We start from the raw sequence: 26,983 nt of genomic DNA, 5'->3' as shown, positions 1-26,983 counted from the left end.
TTCCACAACTTCAAGAATAACTTATAAATATTGTTATGATGACTTGGAATGTACTCTGGTAAATAAAAGGATCAGGGAAGTAATTCTGTACACACATTGCCCAATGCTTGGCATCCAGGTTCCCACTTTTGATTTTGTAACTATTCTAGCATAACTCTTTTAAGAATGTTAAATGAAGTAGAAGAAGACACCTTTGGGAGGGTGTAGACAAATTTCTACACAGTCTTATACGAAACACAGGGCCAAATACAGAGGTAATAGCCAAAGAGATTGGAGCAATAGCCATGACTAACCTTAGCTTACCACCAGCAGTAGCAGCCACAGAGAGAGCTTCTTGCCATCTAACCTATTTTATTCTTGCCTTTCTGTTCTGTTTTGCCATTGGCTCTAAGCCCAGCCACATGACTTCCTTATCACTGCCTGTCTATACAGACCTCCAGGTCTCTATGGTTGGTACTGGGATTAAAAGCTCATGTCACTGCTTGGCTGTGTCCTTGACCACACAGAGACTCTGACTGCCATGTGATTGTATTAAGGGTGTGGGTTACCACTGCCTGACTTCTGTTTATGGCTTGCTGTGTGACCTCACTATGTGACCTCAGATCTACAGGCAAATCTTATTTATTAACATATAAATAAAATCACATTTTAGCACAATTAAAATATCACCACATTTCCCCCTTTTATTGTAATAAAAAGAAAAAAGTTATAACTAATATACAAAAAACTATATACAATAAGTACAATAACTATATACAATATATACAAGCAATAAATACCTCAACAATGTTTAGTCCATTTGCATTTGACAAACTCAAAGAAAATATTTCATTATCTATCCTCTTTTGGTAAGTAATGTGCCTGAATCACTTTTTATCCTAATTTGTATTATTACTAACAGAGAACTATCTTATAATGTCTTCTAAATTTATGCATTTTACACCTCTTTTGTGAGTTTCTTTTCTGAATTTCTTAACATGAAAAACTATAACTAATCTTCAACTAACTATAACTGTCTAATCTTTAACTAACTATAACTATCTAATCTTTAACTAACTATAATTATAACTAATCTTTAACTCCCTCAGAGACCCAGAAGGAAATAATAATACCTAATAAAACATGAAGTGCGAGCAAGCAGCTTCCAAAAAATGTGAGTTGACAGAAACAGCCAGCTGCCTGGACAGTCACCCAAGATTTCTCTACAATGTTGGGGCATCATCTTTAGCTTATTGGCTTAGTGTATCTGACAGACTCATTTGAGAAGTAGGATGTATACAAGGCCCAACAGTTTGACCTCACATTTGGTGAGTAGTCCATGTACTGGTAAACATGAATTCCAACAGTGTCCTGTCATGATTCAGGATTTTAAATTCTGGAAATGGCTGATGTTTTTAGTATTTGGCTGTCCATTGTTCTCAGCTTGTGGGTGGCTTCATCTCTTTTATTAAGTGCCATTGAGAGGTTAGACTCCATCACCCTACTTATTCTTTCAAGAATAACTGTTTCAGCTACTGTTCCACTGTACACCAAAAGCCGTCGGTCCATTGCTGGTTCAGCTGCCTTCAAAGAAAGGAGCACTGGACCTTTTCTGGATTGCAAAGCCACTTCAGCGATGGTGCCATATTGTCCTGGCCTCAGAGGATGTCTGTTGCTAAATCCACAACCACACTTGTCTTGGCATGGATTGGTAGTCATTTCTTTTGTGTCCTGTCTGTCCATTTTATCCTGTTTGTCAGCTGTCGATTTGAGGAAACTTTGTTGTCCAGTGGCTAACTTATGCCATAATGAAAGTTAACTCCATATGCTGTTTCTTCAATGCCCATATCTTCTCTGAAGTAGACTGGTGCTGCCAGGAGACTACATGTCTCATAGTCATAAAAAAAAAAGAAAGAAAGAAAAAAAACTCTAAGTTATTAAATCATTTTAAATGCCATATTCTGTAGATCTTTGAAAACATACCTAATATGACTACAAATTCGATTGTATTGTGTAACTACTAATTTTCATTTCTTTATATCCTAATACTTGGTAATAATAACATTTAAGCATTAGCAAATTGCATTACACTGTTAAGTGAACTAAGTACAATATCCTGAACAAAATTTTTAAAAAAACATGTAGCATTTTCTAACAATAGCAATCTCAATATATATAATTTGTATACAATATATAAAAATCCAATCCAATTTAAAGTATTTAGAACTAGTAATTGTCTTTTAAAGGTAGATTCCAAATCTACTTTTTAACCTATATCATAGCTATATCCTCTGTTTACTTTTTAGAGTAAATTTAATAATCTATTCTCTATTTTATTATTTTTAAATATTTTTTTAAAATAAGAACCTTAAATATAATCTCCTTTGCTTAGTCTTTTTTTTTAACCATTAACAACAACAACTTGTAACCAACCCTCCTAAACAATGAAAATTATCCCAGACCCGAAACTCTTTGATAGACCAAAAATCATCTGCCCCATAGCACCTTTTTGGGAATGTGGGCATCGTGTTCTTAAAATAGTTTCCTGCTGGTTGTCGGTGAAGGCACGTTTCTTCTGAAAAGAAAAAATTTGGCTTAATTATCAAGTTCTAGGAAAAGTAGCTATATCCTTTGTTGTCCAGTCTCTTCATAAAACCAAAATTCAGGGCTTATCTCAAGTCCTTGTTCAAGTAGTATATAAAACTGGATCATATCAGCTAGCCATCTTAAAATTGTTCTGAGCAGTTTTTAGTCCAAAGCTGATCTGTAAGTCATGTTTGTCAGTTTAGTGGTATTACTATTGTCCATGTGGAATCATTGTTGTGGGGCCCCATTATCTTTCTGGAGACTTTAAATTTGATGTTAGGCCTGGTTGTGATTCCCTGTAAAAAACTGATAGAGACTCAAACACAAAAACATGTATGGGCAGTTAATTGAAGCCCCCTTTTTTTAGAATTAGTTAGTACTCTATATGACCATTAGTATCATAATAAAAGTTTAATATATATATATATTAATCTTATAAATTTTGATATAAAATGCATACCTTAAGAAAAGTTTAAAGAATCAAAGAATTGAGATTAGTAACAATAGGTTAGTCCCTTAACTTTTTTCTTTTCTGTCCCATATCAAAAGATGACTCTTTCTTCTGGCATGATACAGAGATTTTGTATTTTCTTTTTAACAATATGCTTGGGTCTAAAGAAGGAGAAAGCCATTCTCCAACTCCAAAGCCAGCTTTAATTTTTAATTTAACTGGGACTACAAGACCATTTGTGTTAAGTGTCTTTAGAGAAGAGCAGAAATAACATTTAGAAAGACATGAAATTTTATAGATGATAAAACAATAGGCCAATTTACTTTTGGGGGGGGACATTTTTTTTAGATGATTTGTCCTTTTTTTTTTAAGATATCTCATTTAACCAGTGTTTTTAACATTTTTTTAGCCTTCATTCTCCTGAAAGACAAACCTTTCACCAAGACTAACTGGGGAGGCTCCCTTTGGGCAAGTTATATCTGATTAAATGAAAAGTATTTGTTAGTGATATAAGTTAAGTTAAACTGGATAGTCATGCTGGTTAATGAATTATCACCTCTTCTAATTAAGAAGTCTCTCTTGTTCAAATCAATCCTTTATGAATTTTGATGGTATCCACAGCTTATCTTTTTCTGTAAAAACAAAAGCAAAACCTTGCCCCAACGTAACACATCCTGGTTTCCATTCTGAGGTCAGCACATCCATATAATATATAGGTTGATTTAATTTTGTAGGGTTTTTTTTTTTTTATCTAATGTCTCTCTGTAGCTGTTGTTTCTTCTTTTAGTAGCATTGAGAAATTTTAAATTTAATAGAGCATCATGTAATCTATTTGGGGGATGTTACCACTTTCTCTTTATTTAGCATATCCTTTAGAGTTCTGTTTGATCTCTCTATTACTGCTTGGCCTGTAGGATTATGTGGTATACCTGTAATATGATTTATATTGTAATAAGCAAAAAAAACTATTTAATTTTACCAGAGACATATACTGGAGCATTGTCAATTTTAATTTGTGCAGGTATACCCATGATGACCATAACTTCTAGCAAATGTGTGATCAGCTTTTTTACAACTCAAAGCCATTGCCCATTGAAATCCTAAATAAGTATCAATGGTATGTGTAGCATGAATCTTAAAAGTTCTTATTGATAAAACAAACCTGAGGCGAGTTATTGGGGTCAATATTGGTAGATCAGAGAGACAGAACAAGCCACAGCTCTCTCACCTCACCAGTTCCTCAGCCGGTCCTGTTTCCTCAGACTGGAAGTCTCTGAGTCCTCATCCAGAATGGATCTCAGCTGAACTGTGCTGCTTCAAAGACTGAAAGCTTCGAATGCTTAACTAGCCACATGCTTAACCAGCCAAATGCTTCTAGTTTCTGGTCCTCACGCCTTATATACCTTTCTGCTTTCTACTATCACTCCCTAGGATTAAAGGCTTGCTTCCTGGGATTAAAGGCGTGAGTCACCATGCCTGGCTGTTTCCAATGTGGCCTTGAACTCACAGAGATCCCAGATGGATTTCTGCCTCTGGAATGCTAGGATAAAAGGCGTGTGCTATCACTGCCTAACTAGTGGCTCCTCTGTTCTCTGACCTCAGATAAGTTTATTAAGGTACACAATATTTTGGGGAACACAATACCACCACAGGTATGGTGTAAATATTTTAATTTTCCAAATTCTGCAAAGTGAAACATATGCATCTGCCGGATTTCATTCCTCTGAGTACCCTTTGGGTTACATCCTGCTGGTAATGGAGTCTGGTTGTAAAAGGAACAAGAAGGATATTTCCTTACAATTCCCTTGACTTGTTGCCAGGTTATGGAAAAATGCTTATTTAAACCTTTACTACTGACATGATGTTTTTATGAAATTCTGAGGCCTCCAGCACATTTCCTATGAATAATTTATTAATCTCATCATTACCTTGTGCTAGAGAGCCTGGTAGACCTGTATGGGATCAGATGTGAGTTATATATAAGGGATGGTTTTTAGTTTTGATTATATCTTATAACTGAATAAATAGTGAAGTTCTTTCTGACTCATCAGGGATGAATTCTGCAGTCTCAATATGTAATACCACTCTTTCAGCATACTGAGAGTCAGTAACTATGTTGAGAGGTTCTGAAAAATCCATTAATACCAACAGAATAGCATACAATTCCTATTTTTGAACAAATTTGTAAGGACTTTGAACCACTTTACTTAAATTTTCTGATTTGTAACCTGCCTTTACTTGTTTGTTTGCATCTGTATAAAATGTATGAGCTCCGGATATGGGTGTTTCCCATACAATACAAGGCAAAATCCAATCTGTTCTCTTTATAAGTCCAATTCTATCACTTTGGGGATGTTTGCTGTTAATCTTTCCAAAAAAAAAAAAAAATACTGCAAGTTTTTTGCCAAGGTTCACTTTCTGCTCATAGTTTTTCCAATGTTCTCCTTAATTAAAGGTACTACAATTTCTGCTGGGTCTATTCCTGCTAATTGACAAAGTCTCGATTTTCCTTTTAAAATAATGTCAGAGATCTTGTCCACATTAAGTTTTTAATTTTTTACTCTGTTTATTTGGTTGAAATATTTATTCCAATATAATATATTTTCTCTGCATTAAAATGCCTGTAGGAGAATGCCTAGAGGGTAGAATAACCAAAATGAAATCCAGCTTTGGATCAACACCCTCCACGTGTCCTTCTTGTACTTTTTTTTCTACCAAGGCCAATTATTTCTCAGCTTCAGATGATAATTCTCTTGGACTATTTAAGTCCTTGTCACCTTCTAAGGTTTTGAACAAATTACTCAGTACATCATTTTTTACCAGAACAATAGTTTGTAGATGAGAAATATCTCTGAATATTCTTTGAAAATCATTAAGAGCATGTAATTGATCTCTCCTAATTTGTACATTTTGGGTTCTAATTTTTGTAGACCTATTTTATATCCTAAATAATTAATAGAGTCTCCTCTTTGTATCTTTTCAGGAGCAATTTGTAATTCCCCATGAGGCAAAATTTTCTTTACTTTTTCCAACATTCTTTTCTAAAGTACCTGCATTTGAGTCATCTAGTAAAATATCATCCATATAATGATAAATTATAGATTTAAGAAATTTTTTATGTATCACTTCCAATAGCTATTGTACAAAATATTGGCACTGGGTTGGGCTTTTCAACATTTCCTGTGGGAGAAGCCTCCATCGATATCTCTTAACCAGTTGAGAATTATTATAAGTAGGCACTGTGAAGGCAAATCTTTGTCTGTCTGTTTCTTGTAAGGGTATTGAAAAAAAAGTCTTTTAAATTGATACTATAAGAGGCCTTCATTTAGGTAACAGAGTAGGCAAAGAAATTCTGAATTGCAGAGAGCCCATTGTCTGAATTACTTTGTTAATTGCTCTAAGGTCTGTTACCATTCTCCGTTTACCAGGTTTCTTTTTAATAACAAATACATGAGAATTTCAAGGGCTAGTTGATTCTTCAATAGGCAAGCATTAACCTGCTCTTGTACCAGCTCTTCTAAAGCCTGGAGTTTCTCAGTTGTTAAAGGCCATTGCTGAACCCATATAGGCTTGTCTGTTAACCATTTTAAAGGTGGAGCTGTTGGTGTCTTTGCAAGATCATTAGTTGTTGTGCCCTGTTCTTGTATAATCTGGAATACTGGTGACCACTCATTAGAATAATACCTTCTAATATTTCTCTCAGAAACATGTGCTAGTTTATGATTTGTTTCTGAGGTTGGAGGGATGTTAATCTGAGTATTCCATTGTTGTAATATACCACAGTCCCATAAGTTCATAACTATGTTAGCCGCATAAGGCTTTAATTTTCCTTTCTTTCCTTCTGGACCTATACATTCAATTCATCTTGTACTCTGTTTCACTTGAGATAAGGTCCAATTCCTAATAGTTGAACATTGCCTCCTGAAGGGGCCAAGTTGAATGACAAAATTTTGGTGCATTTATTTTCATATCTGCACCTCTGTCTACTAAGCCAGATAACAAAACATTATTTATTTATGTTGTTGATGTTGGTCTTTGTTCATTCATAGAAGTTTGCCAAAAAATTTTCTTTATGGTTTCTCCTGAGTTTCCTATTCTCTCTACCTCAGCTCTTCTATTGCCCCAAGCAGCATAGTATATTCCAACAGGCATTTGCTTATTTAATTGCTCTGAGTAGGGTTTTCTTCTATGATGGTAGGAAAGGTCTGAACGGGGTTTGCTGCAGTGGCCTGCCTGAGGTCCCTCTGGGAGTTTCCCAAGGACAGAGGCAAAGGATCACCTTTCTTGTTCCTTGTTGATCTACATTCTTTGGTCCAATGTTTACCCTTACCAAACCTTGTATTCTGTTGCCATTGCTCCTTGAAGAAACATTGTTTCTAGGAATGCCCTTGTTTACATTCCCTTTTCAAATTACCTTGCTTCACACATTCAAAATTTCTGACATTCCTCCAACCTTTTGAAATTGTTTCTTCTATCCACATATCCTCATGACCATGAGACTCAACATTATTTGTGTCCCTGATCCAATCCTCCAATGCTGCAGATCTTGCCTTTAATGGCCCGATTATTCTCTTGCATGCTGCACTGACGTTCTCAAAATTCAAAGATTCAATTATTATCTGGATAGCTTTCTGAATTTGGGACCATTCTATTTAGTGCTGAAGACAGTCTTTGTAAGAAATCCGTGAATGATTCTTTTGGGCCCAGCATATCTTTTGTGAATGACTCAATTTTCTTTCCTACTTCCTCAATTCTGTCTTACGCACTCATGGCTGCCATTTGGCACAGAATTAAGGTTTTGTTATGATATAAACATTATTTTTGTATTTCAGCCTTCTCCAAGAAGCTGATCCTAGGAGATTTGCACACTTCTAGCCCTCCATTGACTTCCTATCATCTTAGCCTCATGTTTGAACCACATGCGCCACTGCAGATGTGCTCTAGGTTCCAGGACAGTGGTTTCTAATTGTTTCCAGTCTTGAGGGATAATTGTATTAAAAGTTGACCAGAAGTTTAACATTTGCTTTATAAATGGGGAATGCATGCCATAAGATACAATAGCCTCCTTAAACCTTGTTAAATCTAACATTTCAACTGCAGTCCAATTAGTGTGTACATGCCCTTAATCAGGTAGCTGCTGCATGGTTACTAGATAAATTAAGTTTGATTGTTTGAAAACAGCCTGTCTTTCTGTAACCCTATAATCCAGTCCTGAAATTATTTCACACTTAAATTTTTCTGTCTGAGTCTGAATTTCTTTATAATTCATTTTATCAGGTTTTTCTAAAGCTTTTATCCTGGCACTTAAATTGACTATCTTTTTAAATGGTAAAATAAGGATAAGTAAACAAATATGTATAATTGATGTGACATACATCCCATCAACATTAATCCTCTCATGTAATTGTTCCATTTTCAGACTGTGTAATGTTTTAATCAAATGAAGACCAATTTCCTTCTTTTGTAAAGATATTTCCCATTTTTTAAGGCGGGAAAATTTTTTCTCTTTAAAGCAGTTTTGTAGCTAGAGAGCTTCTCTCCAGGTCCCACCAAGCCCCTGCAGTCCCACAACCCACATATAAAATAATCACTCACACATTTATATTACTTATAAACTGTATGGCTGTGGCAGGCTTCTTGCTAACTGTTATTATATCTTAAATTAACCCATTTCTATTAATCTATAAGTTGCCACATGGCTCGTGGCTTACCAGTACCTTATATTTTGTTTGTTATGGTGGCAGCTGGCAGGTCTCTCTCCTGCCTTCCTGTTTCCTCTTTTTTCTCTTCTGTTAGTCCCGCCTATATTTCCTGCCTGGCCACTGGCCAATTAGTGTTTATTTATACAGATCAATATCCACAGCACTTCCCCTTTTTTCTTTTTCAAAAAGGAAGGTTTTAACTTTAACACAGTAAAATTACATATAACAAAACAATTATTAAGCAAGAATTACAGTTACAATATTAAAGAAGAAATCCTATCTATCTTATATTTGTGAGTCTAAGGTTTTATATCTAACCCATCTTTTATCATAACTGAGGAAATTATAACTATCTAGTCTTCAACCACATCAAAGACCTCAGAAAGATATAATGCTACCTGAGAAATGGGAGAAGGATGCAAACAACTTTCAGGAGTCTTGCAGGGTAGACAGAGACAGCTAGAAGCATGGACAGTTGCCTAATGTTTCTCAGCATTGTTGGTGCATTCAAATTGGCTGCAGACCAATTTTCAGACAGACCATTTTCAGAAGCAGGAATTTTGAAAGACCATCTTACCGTCTTAGCAGAGTACAGTGGTTGCTTTTTTTTTAATGACCCGCTTGTCCAGAAAGGACAGCATTCATACTGTTAGCAGTTGAGGCAAGGGCAGTTCTTCGTCCAGTAGGCCATTTTGTGCCAAGAAGACAAACTTCCAAATGGAAATGTCTTAGAAGGCCAACATTCTCTCGGGATCAAATTGGTGCTGCCAGAAGCAATTGTGTCTCACGTCAACAGAATTCTAAGTTATTTAAATGCCATATTCTCTAGGTCTTTGAAGTATTTGAAGATTACTTATCTATCTGAAATATATCTGTGTATACCTAGAAGACTTAACTAACATGGCTATAAGTATGATTATCTTAGATGACTAATTCTTAATCTATTTCTTAATTATCCATTTTAATCTTAATGAGTTACATAAACATAATACCTCAAACGAGAATAGAAATATATATACAGTATAATAAAATTAAGTTTAAACTTGTATCAATAAACTAAAATCTATACCGAATGTAAAACATTTTAAACAAGTTGTTCTTTAATAGTAGGTTCATTAATCTATCCTTTTATCCTATCATATCTATATCCTATATATCTATATCATATCCCCTTTTTTACTTTAGAAAGAGATTGTATTTATAATCAACCTGGTTTAAACAAAAATATTGGTTTCATTCTGTCCCACACCAGAGGGCTCTTATGATTTGGGACACAAGAATCTGTTAACCATTTTTCAACCCTACGTACTTTTTTACATACATTGTAAACTATTTCATGTGAATCAGTCTTATTGTGAAGCTATTGCTTTAAACTGCAGCCTTTTGGCTCTGCCCACTTCAGCTTCCCAACATGGTGGTGGTTATAGGGAAAAGGGGCTGGCTAGAGAAACCCACCCTGACCCTGAAGCCCAGAATTAGGGAAGGATGGCTCAGATAAACCCAATGAGAGAAACACAGTTTAGCTCAGATCAGAGCCATCTCTGCCCCTGTCGAACTGACTTGTGAAATCAACCAATCATGGAGCAGGACAGCAGAATCCTGGCCCTAGAGCTCAGGACCAGGGAAAGAAACACAGCCAGTGTTTGGGACCTGGGCCAGAGAAATGAACCAAGGAAACATGCCCTGACTCTGAAACTAGTACCAAAGAAACACTCTTGGCCCCTAGAATCAGAGTCAGTGAAAGAAATGTGCCCTGGCCTTAGAGGTAGTGACAGAAAGCTAAGTAAAGCCAGTGAAAGAAACACAGTTTGGCTCTGAAATCAGGGCCATCTCTGCCCTTTCCTCACAAAACTGGCCAATCCCTGGGCAGAAAATAAACTAACCAATCACAGTTGACTCTGCCCCCTAGACATCCTATATAAACCGCCCTGCCTGGTCAATTGTGAGCTGTTCTTGCCACCCTGGTAGAGGCAGCTACTCTCCTGGACTCCTCCTTCCCAAATAAACCTCTTTCTCAAAAGAGTATTCGGTGAAGACCTTCATTGATAGCTGAACAGAAGAACCTTGCTGGGACGTCCCATAGTGGACTGAGCAAGGGGGAGCTGAACAGAAGAACCTTGCCGGGATGTTCCATCGTGGACTGAACTAGAAAGAGCTGGTAACAGTGAGCCAGAGTTTGTGGCTCTCCAGGAGAGGAGCAGGATTACTGTGTCCTGCGGGGAAACCATCCCCCATCACACCATCATACCAGATATATCCTGACCTCCCTGAAGAGTCAGGATACCCTTCCTTGCTGAAGCAGCTCAAGGCCTGACTCTCCTAAGAAGTCAGAAAACCTTCCTTTCCAAGGTTGGGCTGTTTCTTTACAGTCTCAGCCATCAGAGCTGTGCTAAACAGCTTCAGGTACCCGGGACACCTTCAGGGCAGAGCTCTTGTCCTAAGTAGCTCTGAGGTGTCCGGGATACCTCGCTCTCTAGGACAGAACTGTCTCCAGTTCTGCCATCACTGCTGTGCTAAACAGCTCCAGGTGTCCAGGACACCTTCAGGACAGAGCTCTTGTCCTAAGTAGCTCTGAGGTGTCTGGGATACCTCACCCTCTAGGGCTGAACTGTCTCCTCACAGTTTCAGCCGTCAGTTTACTAACATTTGGTGCTGAAACCCAGGACACCAACCCAGAGTCTTTGCAGTTTCTTACACTGTTACATTTTACGACAGCTCTGGGAGCTATCAACTCTCAGAAATAGTGGGTCTATGTTTCTATCAAAGCAGGGTGTAGCTCAAAAACCTCTTTTTTTATATAGTAGTAAAGACTAAATCTACTGCACTGTGCCACTGGCAGATGCGTCATTCCCGTCATACTGCAGGTTACAAGCAAATGCCAGGAACCCGCCAGTAGCACAAACCTGTGTTTTGCAGCGTCTAGCTGTCCATATGAGACATGAAGCAGGAACCTGGTTTTGGCTCTGTTTAGAATTAGTTATTATATATTCTCAGATTTAAGGTAGAAATTCAAGGCATTGGGCACCATTTGTAGCTGGAGAACTCTCCAGGTCCCACCAAGCCCCTGCAGTCCCACAACCCACATATAAAATAATCACTCAGACATTTATATCACTTATAAACTGTATGGCTGTGGCAGGCTTCTTGCTAACTGTTATTATATCTTAAATCAACCCATTTCTATTAACCTATAAGTTGCCACATGGCTCGTGGCTTAACAGTACCTTACATTTTGTTTGTTATGGTGGCAGCTAGCAGGTCTCTCTCCTGCCTTCCTGTTTCCTCTTTTTACTTTTCTGTTAGTCCCGCCTATATTTCCTGCCTGGCCACTGGCCAGTCAGTGTTTATTTATACAGAGTGATATCCACAGCACAGGTTCTCTATTTAAGATATCTGATATCTTATTGACTTACCAAGTCTGAATAAAAGAGTAGAAGTCAGAGGAAATTTCAAAACAGCTACCTAGCATCCACGATGGGAATCCAAAGACAGAGACAGAGAGAAAGAGATGGAAAGGAAGAAGGAAGGAAGGGAGGAAGGATAGACACCAGGAAATTATCAAATTGAGAGCTGAAATCAATAAAATAGAAACAAAGAGAACAATACAAAAAATAATGAAACAAAGAGTTGGTTCTTTGAGAAAATCAAAAAGATAGGCAAGCCCTTATCCAAAATAACCAAAAGGCAGAGAGAGAGCATCCAAATCAACAAAATCAGATGAAAAGAAATACATAACAACAGACAATGAGGAAATCCAAAGAATCATCAGGTCATACTTCAAAAAACATCTACTCCACAAAACTGGAAAATCTAAAAGAAATGTATAATATTCTGGATAGGTACCACATACCTAAGTTAAATCAAGACCAGATAAACTATTTAAATAGTACAATAACCCCTAAGGAAATAGAATCAGTCATTAAAAGGCTCCCAACCAAAAAAAAGCCCAGGACCAGATGGTTTCAGCACAGAATTCTACCAGATCTTCAAAGAAGAGTTAATACCAATACTCTTCAAATTGTTCCACACAATAGAAACAGAAGGAACATTACCAAACTCCTTCTATGAGGCTACAATTACCCTGATTCCTAAACCAAACAAGGACGCAAAAAAGAAAGAACTACAGACCGATCTCCCTCATGAACATTGATGCAAAAATACTCAATAAAATACTGGCAAACAGACTCCAAGAACACATCAAAACAATTATCCACCATGAATCAAGTAGGCTTCATTCCAGGGATGCAAGGGTGGTTCAACATACGAAAGTCCGTCAATGTAATACACCATATAAACAAACTCAAAGAAAAAAAAACACATGATCACCTCACTAGATGCAGAAAAGGCATTTGACAAAATCCAACACCCCTTCATGATAAAGGTCTTGGAGCGATCAGGAATACAGGGAACATACCTAAACATAATAAAGGCAATTTACAGCAAGCCAACAGCCAACATCAAATTAAATGGAGAGAAACTCAAAGCCATTCCACTAAAATCAAGAACAAGGCAAGGCTGTCTGCTCTCCCCATACTTATTTAATATAGTACTTGAAGTTCTAGACAGAGCAAATAAGACAACATAAGGAGATTAAGGGGATACAAATGGGAAAGGAAGAAGTCAAGCTTTCCCTATTTGCAGATGACATGATAATATACTTGAGTGACCCCAAAGTTTCAACCAAGGAACTGATACAGCTTATAAACACCTTCAGCAACATAGCAGGATACAAAATCAACTCAAAAAAATCAGTAGCCCTCCTATATACAATTGACAAACAGGCTGAGAAGGAAATCAGAGATACATCACCCTTTACAATAGCCACAATTGATATAAAATACCTTGGGTTAACACTAACCAAGCAAGAGAAGGACCTGTATGACAAGAACTTTAAGTCCCTGAAAAAAGAAATTGAAGAAGATGTCAGAAAATAGAATGATCTCCCATGCTCATGGATAGGCAGGATTAACATAGTAAAAATGGCAGTCTTACCAAAAGCAATCTACAGATTCAATGCAATCCCCATCAAATACTAACACAATTCTTCACAGACCTGGAAAGAATAATACTCAACTTCATATGGAAAAACAAAAAACCCAGGATACCCAAAAGAATCCTGTACAATAAAACAAACTCAGGAAGAATCACGATCCCTGGCCTCAAGCTCTACTATAGAGCTACAGTAATAAAAACAGCTTGGTACTGGCATAAAAGCCAACATGTTGACCAATGGAATGGAATTGATGACCCTGATGTTAATCCGAACACCTATGAATATATAATTTTTGACAAAGAAGCCAAAAGTGTACAATGGAAAAGAGAAAGCATCTTCAACAAATGGTGCTGGCATAACTGGAAATCAATGTGTTGAAGACTTCAAATAGATCCATATCTGTCACTGTGCACAAAACTTAAGTCGAAGTGGATCAAAGACCTCAACATAAATCCAGCTACTCTGAACCTGATAGAAGAGAAAGTAGGAAGTAGTCTTGAATGCATTGGCATAGGAGATCACTTTCTAAATATACCACCAGTAGCGAAGACACTGAGAGAAACAATCAATCAATGGGACCTCTTGAAACTGAGAAGCTTTTGTAGAGAAAAGGATACAGTCAACAAGGCAAAGTGACAGCCTACAGAATGGGAAAAGGTCTTTACCAACCCCACATCTGACAGAGGACTGATATCCAGAATATATAAAGAACTCAAGAAATTAGACATCAAACTGCCCAACAGTCCAATTAAGCTATAGAACTAATCAGAGAATTATCAATTGAGGAAACTCAAATGGCTGAAAGACATCTAAGGAATTGCTCAACATCCCTAATCATCAGGGAAATGCAAATCAAAACGACTCTGAGATAACACCTTACACCTGTAAGAATGACTAAGATCAAAAACACTGAAGACAGCTTATGGTGGAGAGGATGTGGAGCTAGGGGAACTCTCCTCCACTGCTGATGGGAATGCAAGCTTGTACAACTACTTTGGAAATCAATATGGTGCTTTCTTAGAAAATTGGGAATCGCTGGGCGGTGGTGGCGCACGCCTTTAATCCCAGCACTCGGGAGGCAGAGGCAGGCAGATCTCTGTGAGTTCGAGGCCAGCCTGGTCTCCAAAGCGAGTTCCAGGAAAGGCACAAAGCTACACAAAGAAACCCTGTCTCGAAAGAAAAAAAAAAAAGAAAATTGGGAATCAATCTCCCCCAAGACCCAGCTATACTACTCTTGGGCATATACCCAAGGAATGCTCAATCATACCACAGGGGCACTTGCTCAGCTATGTTCATAGCAGCATTATTTGTAATAGCCAGAACCTGGAAACAACCTAGATGCCCTTCAACTGAAGAATGGATAAATAAAATGTAGTACATATACACAATGGAATACTACTCAGTAGAGAAAAACAATGACATCATGAGGTTTGCAGGCAAATGGATGGATCTAGAAAAAATCATCCTGAGTAAGGTAACCCAAACTCAGAAAGACAAACATGGTATGTACTCACTCATAGGAGGATACTAGATGTAAAACAAAGATGACTAGACTGCTACTCACAACTCCAGGGAGGCTACCTAGAAAACAGGTGCCCAAGAAAGACACAGGGATGCCCCAATGACAGAGAAATGGATGAGGTCTACATGAACAACCTGGACATGAGTGGGGGTAATGAAGGGCAAGGGTTGAGGGAAAGGGAGCTTAGGCGACCAGGAGATCCTAGCTAAATCAAGAACAGGGAGGGAGAACAAGGAATAAGAAACCATGATAAATGAAGACCACATGACAATAGGAAGAAACAAAGTGCTAGAGAGGCCCACAGAAATCCACAAAGATACCTCCACAATAGACTACTGGCAATGGTCAAGAGAAAGCCCGAACTGACTTACTCTGGTGATAGGATGGCCAAACACCCTAATTGTCGTGCTAGAAACCTCATCCAATGACTGAGGGAACCGGATGCAGAGATCCATGACCAGGCCCCAGGTGGAGCTCCAGGAGTTCAATTGGCGAGAAAGAGGAGCATTTGTATAAGCGAGAATTGTTGAGACCAAGATTGGAAAAAGCACAGGGACAATTATCCAAACGAATGGAAACACATGAACTATGAACCAATGGCTGAGGAGTCCCCAACTGGATCAGGCCCTCTAAATAGGTGAGACAGTTGATTGGCTTGATCTGTTTGGGAGGCATCCGGGCAGTGGGACTGGGACCTGTCCTCAGTGCATGAGCTGGCTGTTTGGAACCTGGGGCTTATACAGGGATACTTGGCTCAGCCTGGGAGGAGGGGACTGGACCTGCCTGGACTGAATCTACCAGGTTAAACTCAATCCTCAGGGGAGTCTTTGCCCTGGAGGATATGGGAATGAGGGGGGTGCTGGGGAGAAGGCAGGGGGGGCAGGAGGGGAAGGACAGGGGAATCTGTGGCTGATATGTAAAATTAAATTAATTTATAAAATAAAAAAAAGAAAACCAAAAAAAAATGCCATTCCTCCTAGACACTATTAAAAGAAGTCTCCTAGAGTGGTGAGTGGTTGAGCAGGTAATCCCATTTCCCAGGAAACATTGCAACCTAAGTTATTGCACACTAACAACAGAACTAACTTCTTCAAGTTTTCCTCCAGTTTCTTCATGACAACTCTTTCAATAAGAAAATGCACAGGGAACAATGGGAGGGTTGAAATGAAAATGACAAGGCCCAAACAGTATTTGATCCCTTTGAGTAGGCAAAATCAATGAGACCACTGCTCAGTTGCTGAATATCATATATGTACTATTTTTGTCTTTAAAAAAATAATTCTTCATATTCTGTATATGACTTTTTTTAATCTATGAATAAAAACTAGTGTAGGTGGACACAGTAATTACAACACTGGGAAAGCTAAAGCAGGCAGATCTCTCTGAATTCAAAGCTACCCTGATGACATAGCAAGTTACAGTCTAGCCAGGGTTATATACTGAGACTGTATCTCAAAACAAACAAACAAACAAAAAATCCACTGAAGCCACCAAGAACCAGAAAATACCAGATTTAGACAGTGACCATTGGCAATATAAACAAAAGCACAATTTCTGACCAGCGACTTAAACATTGGCTGTGATGCTCAATATCTCAATTAAATGACCAAATCACTGAATGTGTTCATTATGAATGCTCATAAGATCTATGGAGAAAGGAAATTTTAACTGCCTTAGAGAAATCCAAGAACACTCAGGAAATTCTGTAAAAACTTGTTAATGACTCTATACATTATCAAGCCAGAATAAATGTAGATGAAAAATAAACCATAGAAAGGCCACATGTATATTTACATTGGTAAAACTGAAGAGAGTAAAAGTAGATAATTAGAACATGGAATAACAGGAGTTGAGTTTTCTAATAAGGGAAGCAAGTTTTTTGCTTGGAAAGAGGTCAAACCAAATCTGTGCTATGATGATTTCCTAGTATTTAAGATACAGCTTTCATAATTCCATGATATTATTATCTCCTTTTCAAATAAAAGGAAATTTTTTAAATGGCAGAATTTTTTTTCTTTTTGTATAATAACATGGGAGAAAAGGAAGAGCATCACTGTAAGAATATATATTGTAAAAATTCACTATAGGATTTTAATAGTTTTATATAATTCTCTGAGCACAGATAATTGTCACAAAAGACTCATTGAAATTCAGGACATAGCCATAGAACCAATGTTTCATGACCTTAGCCAATTAAAAATCTTCCATGAGTTCTCATGTAAAATTACCAGGTAAATAGTTTAATTAAAAGGGAGATTCTCTTACCATCAAAATGGGTTTGCTTCTTAATTTCCATGCATAACAGACAAGTGATTTTTGCTTTATTATTAGTGAAATTATTAGTTGTTCACTTAACTGTCAACTGTTTGTTTGGGATCCTGCATGAATTGCACAACCTTATAAATTTAATACTTTATACCTGGGGCAGTAGTCTTGAGAGGTGGGGTAACTTAGGAGTGATAAGTAGAAAAGGGTGAGTTGATAGCATCCTAAGATAGCCAGAAGTAGATTCCAACTATAAAGGAGGTCCCTCTTAGTCTTTGATGTGATCCATATTCTCCCACCACTCTTAAATTCTGCAACAAGATAATCCCAAACAATGAATCTTTCCAAGTCTGCTTTCTGCTGTTTTAATAAGACAGTATGACCAAAAGCAACTTGAGTAGGAGTTTATCTTACATTTCCTGGTAACAGTTGATCAGTGAGGGTAGTTAGGGCAAGATCATAGGGACAGGAAGTAAATGAGAGACCATAGGGTAATGCACCGTTATTGGTTTACTTTCCAAGGCTTGCTCAATTGCTCTTATACATTCCAGGAGGGCTAATGGGGTCCTTCAGGTACCAGCTCGTATGGCCCCTTTCAGGGTCGAGAAAAGATGCTAAAACAAGCAAGGGAAACCTAAGGATCTGAGGGCAAAGGAATGAATCAGCTCACAGTGTACTTCTTTGCATGTCTTTTTATTCTGTCTTTTTTTTTTTTTTTTTTTTTTTTTTTTGGTTTTTCGAGACAGGGTTTCTCTGTGTAGCTTTGTGCCTTTCCTGGAACTCACTTGGTAGTCCAGGCTGGCCTTGAACTCACATAGATCCGCCTGGCTCTGCCTCCCAAGTGCTGGGATTAAAGGCGTGTGCCACCACCGCCTGTCCCCTGTCCACCTCTTAACATTTCAAATCTTCTCTCCCAACCATCACACTCATTCACTGAGACTCTAGAAGAGTTACTACCCTATCCAATACATATGCAGGAAGGAGCACTACCTCGGGCCACTTATACATGGTATATAGATGGTAGCGCCTTCCTATAGGAAGGAGTACATGGAGTAGGATATGCAATCATCTCAGACACCATAGTGGTCAAAACACAAGCTCTTCCAGCCCATACCACAAATCAGCAGGCTGAATTGATAGTTCTAACCCATGCTCATCAATTAGGAAAGAGACAACCTCAAAAACTATATACAGACCTGTCTGCCTCTGGTCTCAGAATAATGAGACCTCAACAACCTGTCAAAGCTCATGCCCCACCCTATCAGGTCATGCTCTAACTTCTTATCCTTCTACTTCTTCCCACTCACTCATATTGCTGTCAAACTCTACATTTGGAGATTTAAGGTTCAGGAGACATATGCCCAGCAGTTCAACCAGACCACTCATGTGATAGGGTCTGGAGATTGCTAGAAACATAATGTATATGCAGGAAGACACTCTGCCTGTTATGAAGAATGGGGAATCTTTTACATTCTGATTAAGGGCCCATAGCACCCCAACTGGAAAATGGGAGGCAGTGGGAAGCTTTACTATAGCATCTATCAAACCCATCCACCAGATATGCTCAAAATATATAGAGCACACATTCCACTCTCTCAACCCCTAGGAATAGATAGAGAAGTGGTCCAAGCTCCTCAAAGGTTCTTACACCCTTAATGTCACCCTTTCTTGATCCTACCTCCTTGTTCTATTCACTTGATATCTCTATACAGTGGATCACTAATAGTCAGATATGGAAATGGATTCTACCCTTCTTATCCCCTCTTTTCTTCCTTTTCTTGGTCCTACTCATTGCACCCTGCCTCATAAACCTCTTGGCTAGATTTCTTCAGCAACAGACCCAAAATATTTCTAACCAACTCTGAACCAGTTAATATTACAGAATTACCAGGCCCTATCAACAAAGCCAGAGATCTGCAGAACCTAGTTAAATCCTGAAGAAGAAGATCAAGATTGTCCCAAGAAACTCGACAGCCCAATTCAGCAGGAAGCAGTCTAATGATAACTCCACTCCCTTTCCAAATCCCAGCTGCTTATTATTAAACAAAAAGGGGGAATGTAGGGAAAGGGGTCTGGCTAAAGAAATCCACCCTGACCCTGGAGCCCAGAACTAGAGAAAGATGACTCAGATAAGGCCAGTGAAAGAAACACAGTTTGACTCAAATCAGAGCCATCTCTGCCCCTGGCCAACTAACTTGTGAAACCAACTAATCACAGAGCAGGACAGCAGAATCCTGGCCCTGGGGCCCAGTACCAGGGAAAGAAATACAACCTGGGTTTGGGACCTGAGCCAGAGAAATGAACCAAGGAAATATGCCCTGACTCTGAAATCAGTACCAAAGAAACACTCTTGATCCCTAGAATCAGAGTCAGTAAAAGAAATGTGCCCTGGCCTTAGAATTAGTGTAAAAAAAAAAAAAAAGCTAAATAAGGCCAGTGAAAGAAACACAGTTTGGCTCAAATCAGAGCCATCTCTGCCCCTGGCCAACTGACTTGTGAAACCAATCAATCACAGGACAGGACAGTAGAGCCCTGGGCCCCAAGTCAACCCCTGGTTGACTCCACCCCCAAGATATCCTATGTAAACTGCCCTGCCTGGTCAGTTAAAAAGAGCTGTTCTCTCCACTCTGGTAGAGGCAGCCACTAGGAAATCCATCAAGTAGGAATTGAGCAAAGCTCAGCTGTAGCAACTCTCCAGGAGAGGAGCAGGATTGCTATATCCTGCAGGGAGATCATCCCCCATCACACCAGGTCTAGCCTGACTATCCTGAACAGTCAGGATACCCTTCCCTGCAGAGCTCTCCTGGCAGCTCCAGTCCTGACTTTCCCAAACTGTCAGGATACCCTTCCCTGATGAAGTAGTTCCAGGCCTGACCCTTCCGAGCAGTCGAAAAATTCCCTTCCAGGGTTGGGCTGCCTCTTGGCAGCTCCAGCCATCAGAGCTCCAGGTATCCAGGACACCTCCATGGCAGAGCTGTCCTGAGCAGCTTGGGGTGTCAAGGATACCTGGCCCTCTAGGGTTGAGCTGCCTCTTTGCAGCCACCAGAGCTGTCCTAGGCAGCTCAAGGTGTTTCCAGACTCCCAGGTAGTCAGGACACCTTTACCCAGAGTTGCAAAACTCACATTTTGGTGCCAAAACCTGGGACCAAACCCACAGAGTTGCAAAAAAAATTTACTTACATGACTTAATCTAAATTGAAGTATGTTATGAAATATTAAGATAAAGATCAAAATATAATCTAAGAAGTATCTGAAAGGTAAAACATACTATAAAAGATTAGAGGATGCTTGTCAGCACCAAGACAGGTGAATATGTCAAGGCAAAGTTACTTAAAATGTTGTTATATGTGATGAATTCCAAGTTTTGTTTTATTAAATTAGCATGTGGATGTCAAGAAAACAAGTCAGACACAATGAAAAACATACCTGAATTGAATAAGAATAAACAATAAATCATGAAAGAAAAATAGTCTTACCCACAGAGACCAGGTTGCTATAGTTCTCCAATATCATATCCCTGTACAAAGCCCACTGTGTAGAGTCCAGACATTCCCATGCCTCCTGAGAGAAGTCGATGGCCACATCCTCAAATGTCAATATGCCCTGTCATGAAAGATAACAGTTTTATCATGTACCTAGGTGTAAGGTTCTTTACTTCACCTAAGGAAACATAAGTAAAGTACAGAAATTAATCTGTTTTTATGTAAGCATTATTTTAAAAGATATACTCTAAATTATAGTCTATACTAACAAAACTGTATACTGGAAATATGAAAGGTCAAATGATGTAAGACCAAAATAGCTGTTAGATTCATTGGCTACAATGGGATCTGTGAATGAGAGGCAAATTATTTTTATGTGTTATTCTAGGCAAACTCAATGTAAATCAACAGTTAAGGCCCTCCATTCCTCTCAAAAAATTGTTGCTGGTAGAACAGGTGAAAATGACCTGTATCAATGCAACTATAGCTAAATACACTGCCCAGATCAGGATGTGGAGCAAGAGGCAGAACTGCCATATCAAGATAGAAGGAGAGATTCTTCCTGCACATGGTTCCAATGACATCAGTGGGAAAGACCAGGAAAGGACTGTCTCCTATGCCCTTACAATGACACCACATGTGAAGTGAGCTGGAGAGAGACCAGGTTCTAAGGTCTGATTACATGCTGGGTTCACTTTGGGTAAACAGATAAGGGACAAGTGCAGGCAGTAGATTGAGTAGATGATGCATGCCATGCAATTCTGAAGTTGACTCCCCTGAAGTTTCAGTGTTCCATGCTTTAAGGAAACAAGAAGAGTATGAGAACTGATGTCCACAAGTTTACTCACCACAAATGTACCAAGAAATCAACAACAACAACAACAAAAGAAATTTATTAAATTGCTCTGTAGACTGCAATCCCACAGTCTGGTTTTCTAGATTTGATCCAGAGTTACAAACTACAACTTTTGCTTCAGCACAGTTTGCTATGTGAAGCTACACAAGGATAGAAGGAAGCAAAAAAGAGGACACCAATGGCATGCCCTGATTAACAGTGTAATACATTATTCATTGTACTTTCCATATTCTCTATCTCTCATAATTCTCTAACATATTAACTAATATACACACATATCTTAACTATTTTCTTTTACCTTTTATGTTGGTATATTATTTACTTAGGTTTTATGGCTTTTCTGTGTTCTGTAATGCACTGTTGTCTTTATTCTTACTCTTTAAACCTTGTTGTTTCCCTCTCGTTTCAATATTATCTTTTCTGTCCCTCTTTCCCATCCTCTGCTCTCTCATTTCAGGTGTAGCCTCCTGTAGCTGGAAGTTTTCCTGTGTATCAGCCAGCTAGTGGTCAGGGCAAATCTTTCCCACTCATGGCCTGCTTATAAAATAATCACTCAGAAATTACATTGATTATAACTGCTTGGCCATTAGCTCAGAATTATTACTGACTAGCCCTTACACTTAAATTAACCCATAATTCTTACCTATGTTTAGCCACATGGCTTGGTGACTTTTTTCAGTTCTGCCATGTCGTCTTGCTTCCTCTGTGTCTGGCTGGTGACTGACTGACTCAGCCTTCCTCTTCCCAGAATTCTCCTTGTCTACTTATCCCACCTATACTTCCTGCCTGGCTACTGGCCAATCAGCATTTTATTTATCAACAAATCAGAGCAACACACATTCACAGCATACAGAAGGAAATTCCACAGCAGCCTCCAATAGCTTTGGTAATGTTAAACACTGTAGATCCTAATAATATTGCTAGTTTACTTCTATCTATATTTTCTCTTTGAATTATCATTAGTTGGTTTAATACTGATTTCTGACATCAAACAAATGATCTTCCATTCAGATCATAAGTTATTTTTAAGGTATACTCTACTCTCCTTGTCATTTTATCAATTCAAAGTTTCATAAACAAACTTGATGTTTTTAAAGAATCCTTTCAGTGTTTGTGATTTTCTATAACTTAATAATTTCCACTTATAGTATCTTGAAGAAAAAAGTCACATAGTAACTGGTTTTGGAAAGCTCAGTCCTAAGTGGGACACCTTTATCACCAAAATGAAGGGAATATTGCAAGAGAAGTATCAGAATGTTTATAAGAGCTAGAGGAGGCCCCAGCTGACTGGAAGACAGCCACCCAGGGTCCCCCACATCCTGGTTGGTAGGAAGGCAGCCACCCCTGCCTGATGCTTAGCTGCTCAGATTGGGGCTAGCCAGCCAGGGCCCCCAGGAAGACAGCCACTCAGTGTCCCCAAGACTCCAACTGGTGGGAGGACAGCCACCCAGGGCCCTTAAGGCCCCTACTGGCAAGAAGACAGCCACTTGGGTTCCTCCAGGCCACAACTGGCTGGAAGACAGCTACCTTGGTCCTCAAGGCCCTAAATGGCAGGAAGACAGCTGCCCCTAGTGAAGCTTAACTGCTCAGATAAGGGCTAGCCAGCCAGGGCCCCCAAGACCCTGCCTGGCAGGAAGACAGCTACCTCTAGATCCTGGTTGGCAGGAAGACAGCCACCCTGCCTGTTGCTTAACTGCTCAGATGGGAGCTAGTTGGCCAAGGTCCCCAAGGCCCTGGCTGGTGGGAAAATAGCCACCTGGGGGACCTCCAGGCCCTGGCTGGCAGGAAAACAGCCACCCAGGGTCCTTGGGCCCAGGCTGGAGGGACAGCCACACCTACCTGATGCAGGTTCACTCAGCAGCCTGGGTCTTTGGGCATGTGGGCCCCTCATTTTGAGAAAATAAGGGGTGGAGAATTGGGAGAGTTAAAGAAACAGAATGGTTCATACGCCAAGGAAGGACACATAAAGCAAGAAGGTAGATGAAGACTGGGCAGATGTTGGAAGCCAGCTTGCCACCTGGGTCTATGGCAATGACAGTGAGGAGCAGACTGAGGAAGGAGGTCTACTTACCACCTGGGACCATTGCGATGTCCGGATCAGGCTGCTACCAAGGGCCATGTGTGGGTCTTGGGTCCTAAAGTGGCCAGGGTCTATGTTGATTGATATCCCTGCCTCCTGTTGCTGTCAAGTGTCATGCTGACTCCAGGGTTTCTGACCACCTCCTGGGTCTGATTTCAGGTCCACAAGCCATGCTGCTACTGGGCTGTACTGATCTGGGTAACCTTTTCAGTCACCTGGCGACAACCAGGCCTAGGCTGATGCCAAGGACCATGTCTTTGCCCTTGGTCCTACACCAGCTGAAGTATATGTTGATGCACATGTCCCCACAGTGCCACCAAAGGCCACATGAAACCTGGGGTCTGGGCTAAATCTTGAGGCCTTGTTGGTCTCCAGGATCCATGCTGCCATCAGAGCCATCCTGATCTGAGTTCACAGAGCTACCACTGGGAACAAGGATTTTGACCAGACTAAGCTGCTGCATGAGGCCATGTCTGGGTCCATGGCCCAACAGCAGCTGGGGTCTACACTGAACTCTGTAGTTGCCATTGGGATGCAAACAGAGCCAAATATCTAGGCTGGAGCCTGTGGCTTGGGTGGAGTCAGGGAGACCATGCCACAGCAGGGGCCATTCAGATGTGGGAAGCCTGTGCTTCCACCAAAGCAAAAGTGTCATCTGGGCCTAGGTTGCCTTCCAGGGCCATATGTCAGGGTCTATTGCCCAACTACAGCTGATGTCCAATGCTCTTGTTGCCATTGAAGGCTATGCAGACATGCAAGATCAAGGGCCAAGTTAGTGTCTAAGGGCCATGCCTCTACTGGGGACAATGGTGATGTTCAGATCAGCTGCTGCTAAGGATAATGATGGGGTCCATGGTACCACTGTGGCTGGGGGTCTGACCTGAGGTCTGGGTCTTGCATTGCAACTAATGGTCATGCAGAGTCCCAGAGTTGGGGCCACAACCTGAGGCCTTGGTGGTATCTGGTGACCACATGGCTACTGTAACCATTCCCATCTGGATGGCCATTAATTCCACCCAGAGCCAAGATGTCCTACAGGCCTAAGCTGCTGCCAAGGGCTATGTCTGGGTATATGGTCTAGCCACAGCTGGGATCTGTGTTGGTGTCTGTAACCAGTGTAACCTCAGGAGACCTTAGGAACCATGAGAGATTAAATCGGAGGGCTCTATTGAGCCAGTCCCCACCAACACCACTGCCCTGGAAAAGCTGGACTAGCCTCTTGTAGGCCACTACAGCAAGAGAGCTGGCCCTTGCATTCAGGAGAGAGGGCCCTCACCCCTAACCATAGGCAAGGATGAACCTAAACAGGGGGCATGCATGTAAGGGAGCTAACTCTGCCAGCACAACCAAGTGACTCAATATGACCTGCCTGGCTGACATCCAGGCCCACAAATGGGCTTTGTTTTGATCCTGCTTAGCATCTACCCCATCTAGGTCCTGATGAGGCTTGTGAAGGGACTGGTCCTGCTGAATGATACCCACAAGATCTCCAAGACACAGGATATCCAAGAAGAGCTCTAGCAAGGATCTGGTGAAGATACTGTACCAAAAACTAGAAGCTTTAAACCAGACCAATGACTCACTGCAAGGAACAGTTGTCACTCAAGCTGATAGAACAAAGGGGGTATACCAAATGACACACTGAAGCCTCCAATGCCATCAGGACAGATAAAGAGGTGATGGAGAGTCAAGAGAGAAGGAAAAGAAGAAGTTTTTCTCTTTCTGGTGCAGTTTTCATTCTGTTATGGTTTATTAGTTCTTTGTTGTTTTTGTTCTTGCTTTTATTTACTTGCTTGCTTTTTTTTGCTTTCTTTCATGAGGAGATGCAATAGGAATGAGGGGATGATGGGGGTTAGGGAGGTGAACAGAATTGGGGTACATGATGAAAAACCCCCAAAGATTCAACAAAGAATGTTAAAAAAAAATAGTGGGAATACTTGGCATGTGTTTATACCTTCTTATACGTTTAACAAAATCCTAAAATATTGAAAAATATAAAGAATACAATAAACAAAAACATTTTAAATAAAAAAAAATAGCCAGAGGATTTGGAGGTAAATTCCGTGTTTTGGATATGAGACAGCCAATATAAATATGAACTTAAAACAGATGCATATAAATTCAAAATACCTGTAGAAAATGGAACTGTTCAGTGTTCCCTTCTGGAGAGAAGAGGGTCTTACAAGTCTTCACATTTCTTTGAGAAGCAAGCAATTAGCCTTAAATGGTTGCTTGTAGAGGAGAAGTCATTTTCTTCAGTGTAGTAAATTGGTAAATTGGAGATGCCACAGTCAATAGTAACTTAACCAAGTTCATTCAAAGAACCTTAAAATTTTCAGTGGGTCCAAATAAAAAGACAAAAGCATGTGAGAGGTACTAGTTGTGTAAAAGAAAATCAACTGGATTTGAAAGTAAATAAGAAAATATATAGAGGTGAATATGATCAGAATAAATTATGTACATGTGTGAAATTATCAAAAACAGAAATTGTGTGTTTAAGATCTAAGTAAATAAAAACAAAAAGAAAAAAGAAATAAAACAATCCTACAAAAGTAACTGTAAAATCCTGTCTCCTGGACATGACATAAGTAATGTACACATCAATTAGTGGCAGCAATGGTTGCCTATACAAAACCTATGTAAGATCAAGCCAATATAAGATTTCCTGTGTAGGTGAGGAGGTTACCCTTGAGGTCCCTCACCTGGGTAAGGAGCTACTGAAATTTGGTTGCCACTGGGAAAATGGGGTAAATGTGTCCAATACCAACTCACCATGTCACTGTGGATAGCCCTCTATGAATTTGCACATGAACTGTACTACCTAGATTCACTGGTCTATTACTAACAATAACAAAAAGAAGAAAATTAGACTTTATAAGAAGGAAGGTAAATGAATTGGGGGATCATAGGGTCAATTCATGAGAGAAAGTGCAGTATAGATAAGATTGAAATACATTGTAAAAAAATGTATGAAATTCTCAAAGACTACATAGAAGGATTGTTTTTACAAAGATTTGCCTCCATGATACCACACCCAACCTATCTACCTAGCAAAGTATCTTTGTAC

The 26,983-nt window shown here is 39.6% G+C and overlaps 1 protein-coding gene across 2 annotated transcripts in view; it reads right to left on the bottom strand.

Moving 5' to 3' along the window:
- Window positions 1-657: 657 nt before the first annotated feature.
- LOC107402936 (zinc finger protein 54-like) overlaps window positions 658-26,983 on the bottom strand; it is a 43,946-nt gene continuing 17,620 nt past the window's right edge. The window contains exons 3-6 of one of the 2 annotated variants that reach the window (XM_076559044.1): window positions 23,908-26,241; window positions 20,975-21,101; window positions 2,485-2,554; window positions 658-1,868 (exon numbers count right to left, since the gene is read on the bottom strand). In XM_076559044.1, the coding sequence (XP_076415159.1) occupies window positions 1,778-1,868; window positions 2,485-2,554; window positions 20,975-21,101; window positions 23,908-23,955 (336 nt within the window). In that variant the 5' untranslated portion in view covers window positions 23,956-26,241 and the 3' untranslated portion in view covers window positions 658-1,777. The remainder of the gene's footprint in view (window positions 1,869-2,484; window positions 2,555-20,974; window positions 21,102-23,907; window positions 26,242-26,983) is intronic. The other variant, XM_076559045.1, reaches the window with a different exon arrangement.

The sequence above is a fragment of the Peromyscus maniculatus genome, chromosome 22 (assembly GCF_049852395.1).
Source record: "Peromyscus maniculatus bairdii isolate BWxNUB_F1_BW_parent chromosome 22, HU_Pman_BW_mat_3.1, whole genome shotgun sequence".
Taxonomy (NCBI): domain Eukaryota; kingdom Metazoa; phylum Chordata; class Mammalia; order Rodentia; family Cricetidae; genus Peromyscus; species Peromyscus maniculatus.
The sequence above is the reverse complement of the archived record's forward strand: the minus strand, read 5'-3'. Positions and strand labels throughout refer to the sequence as shown.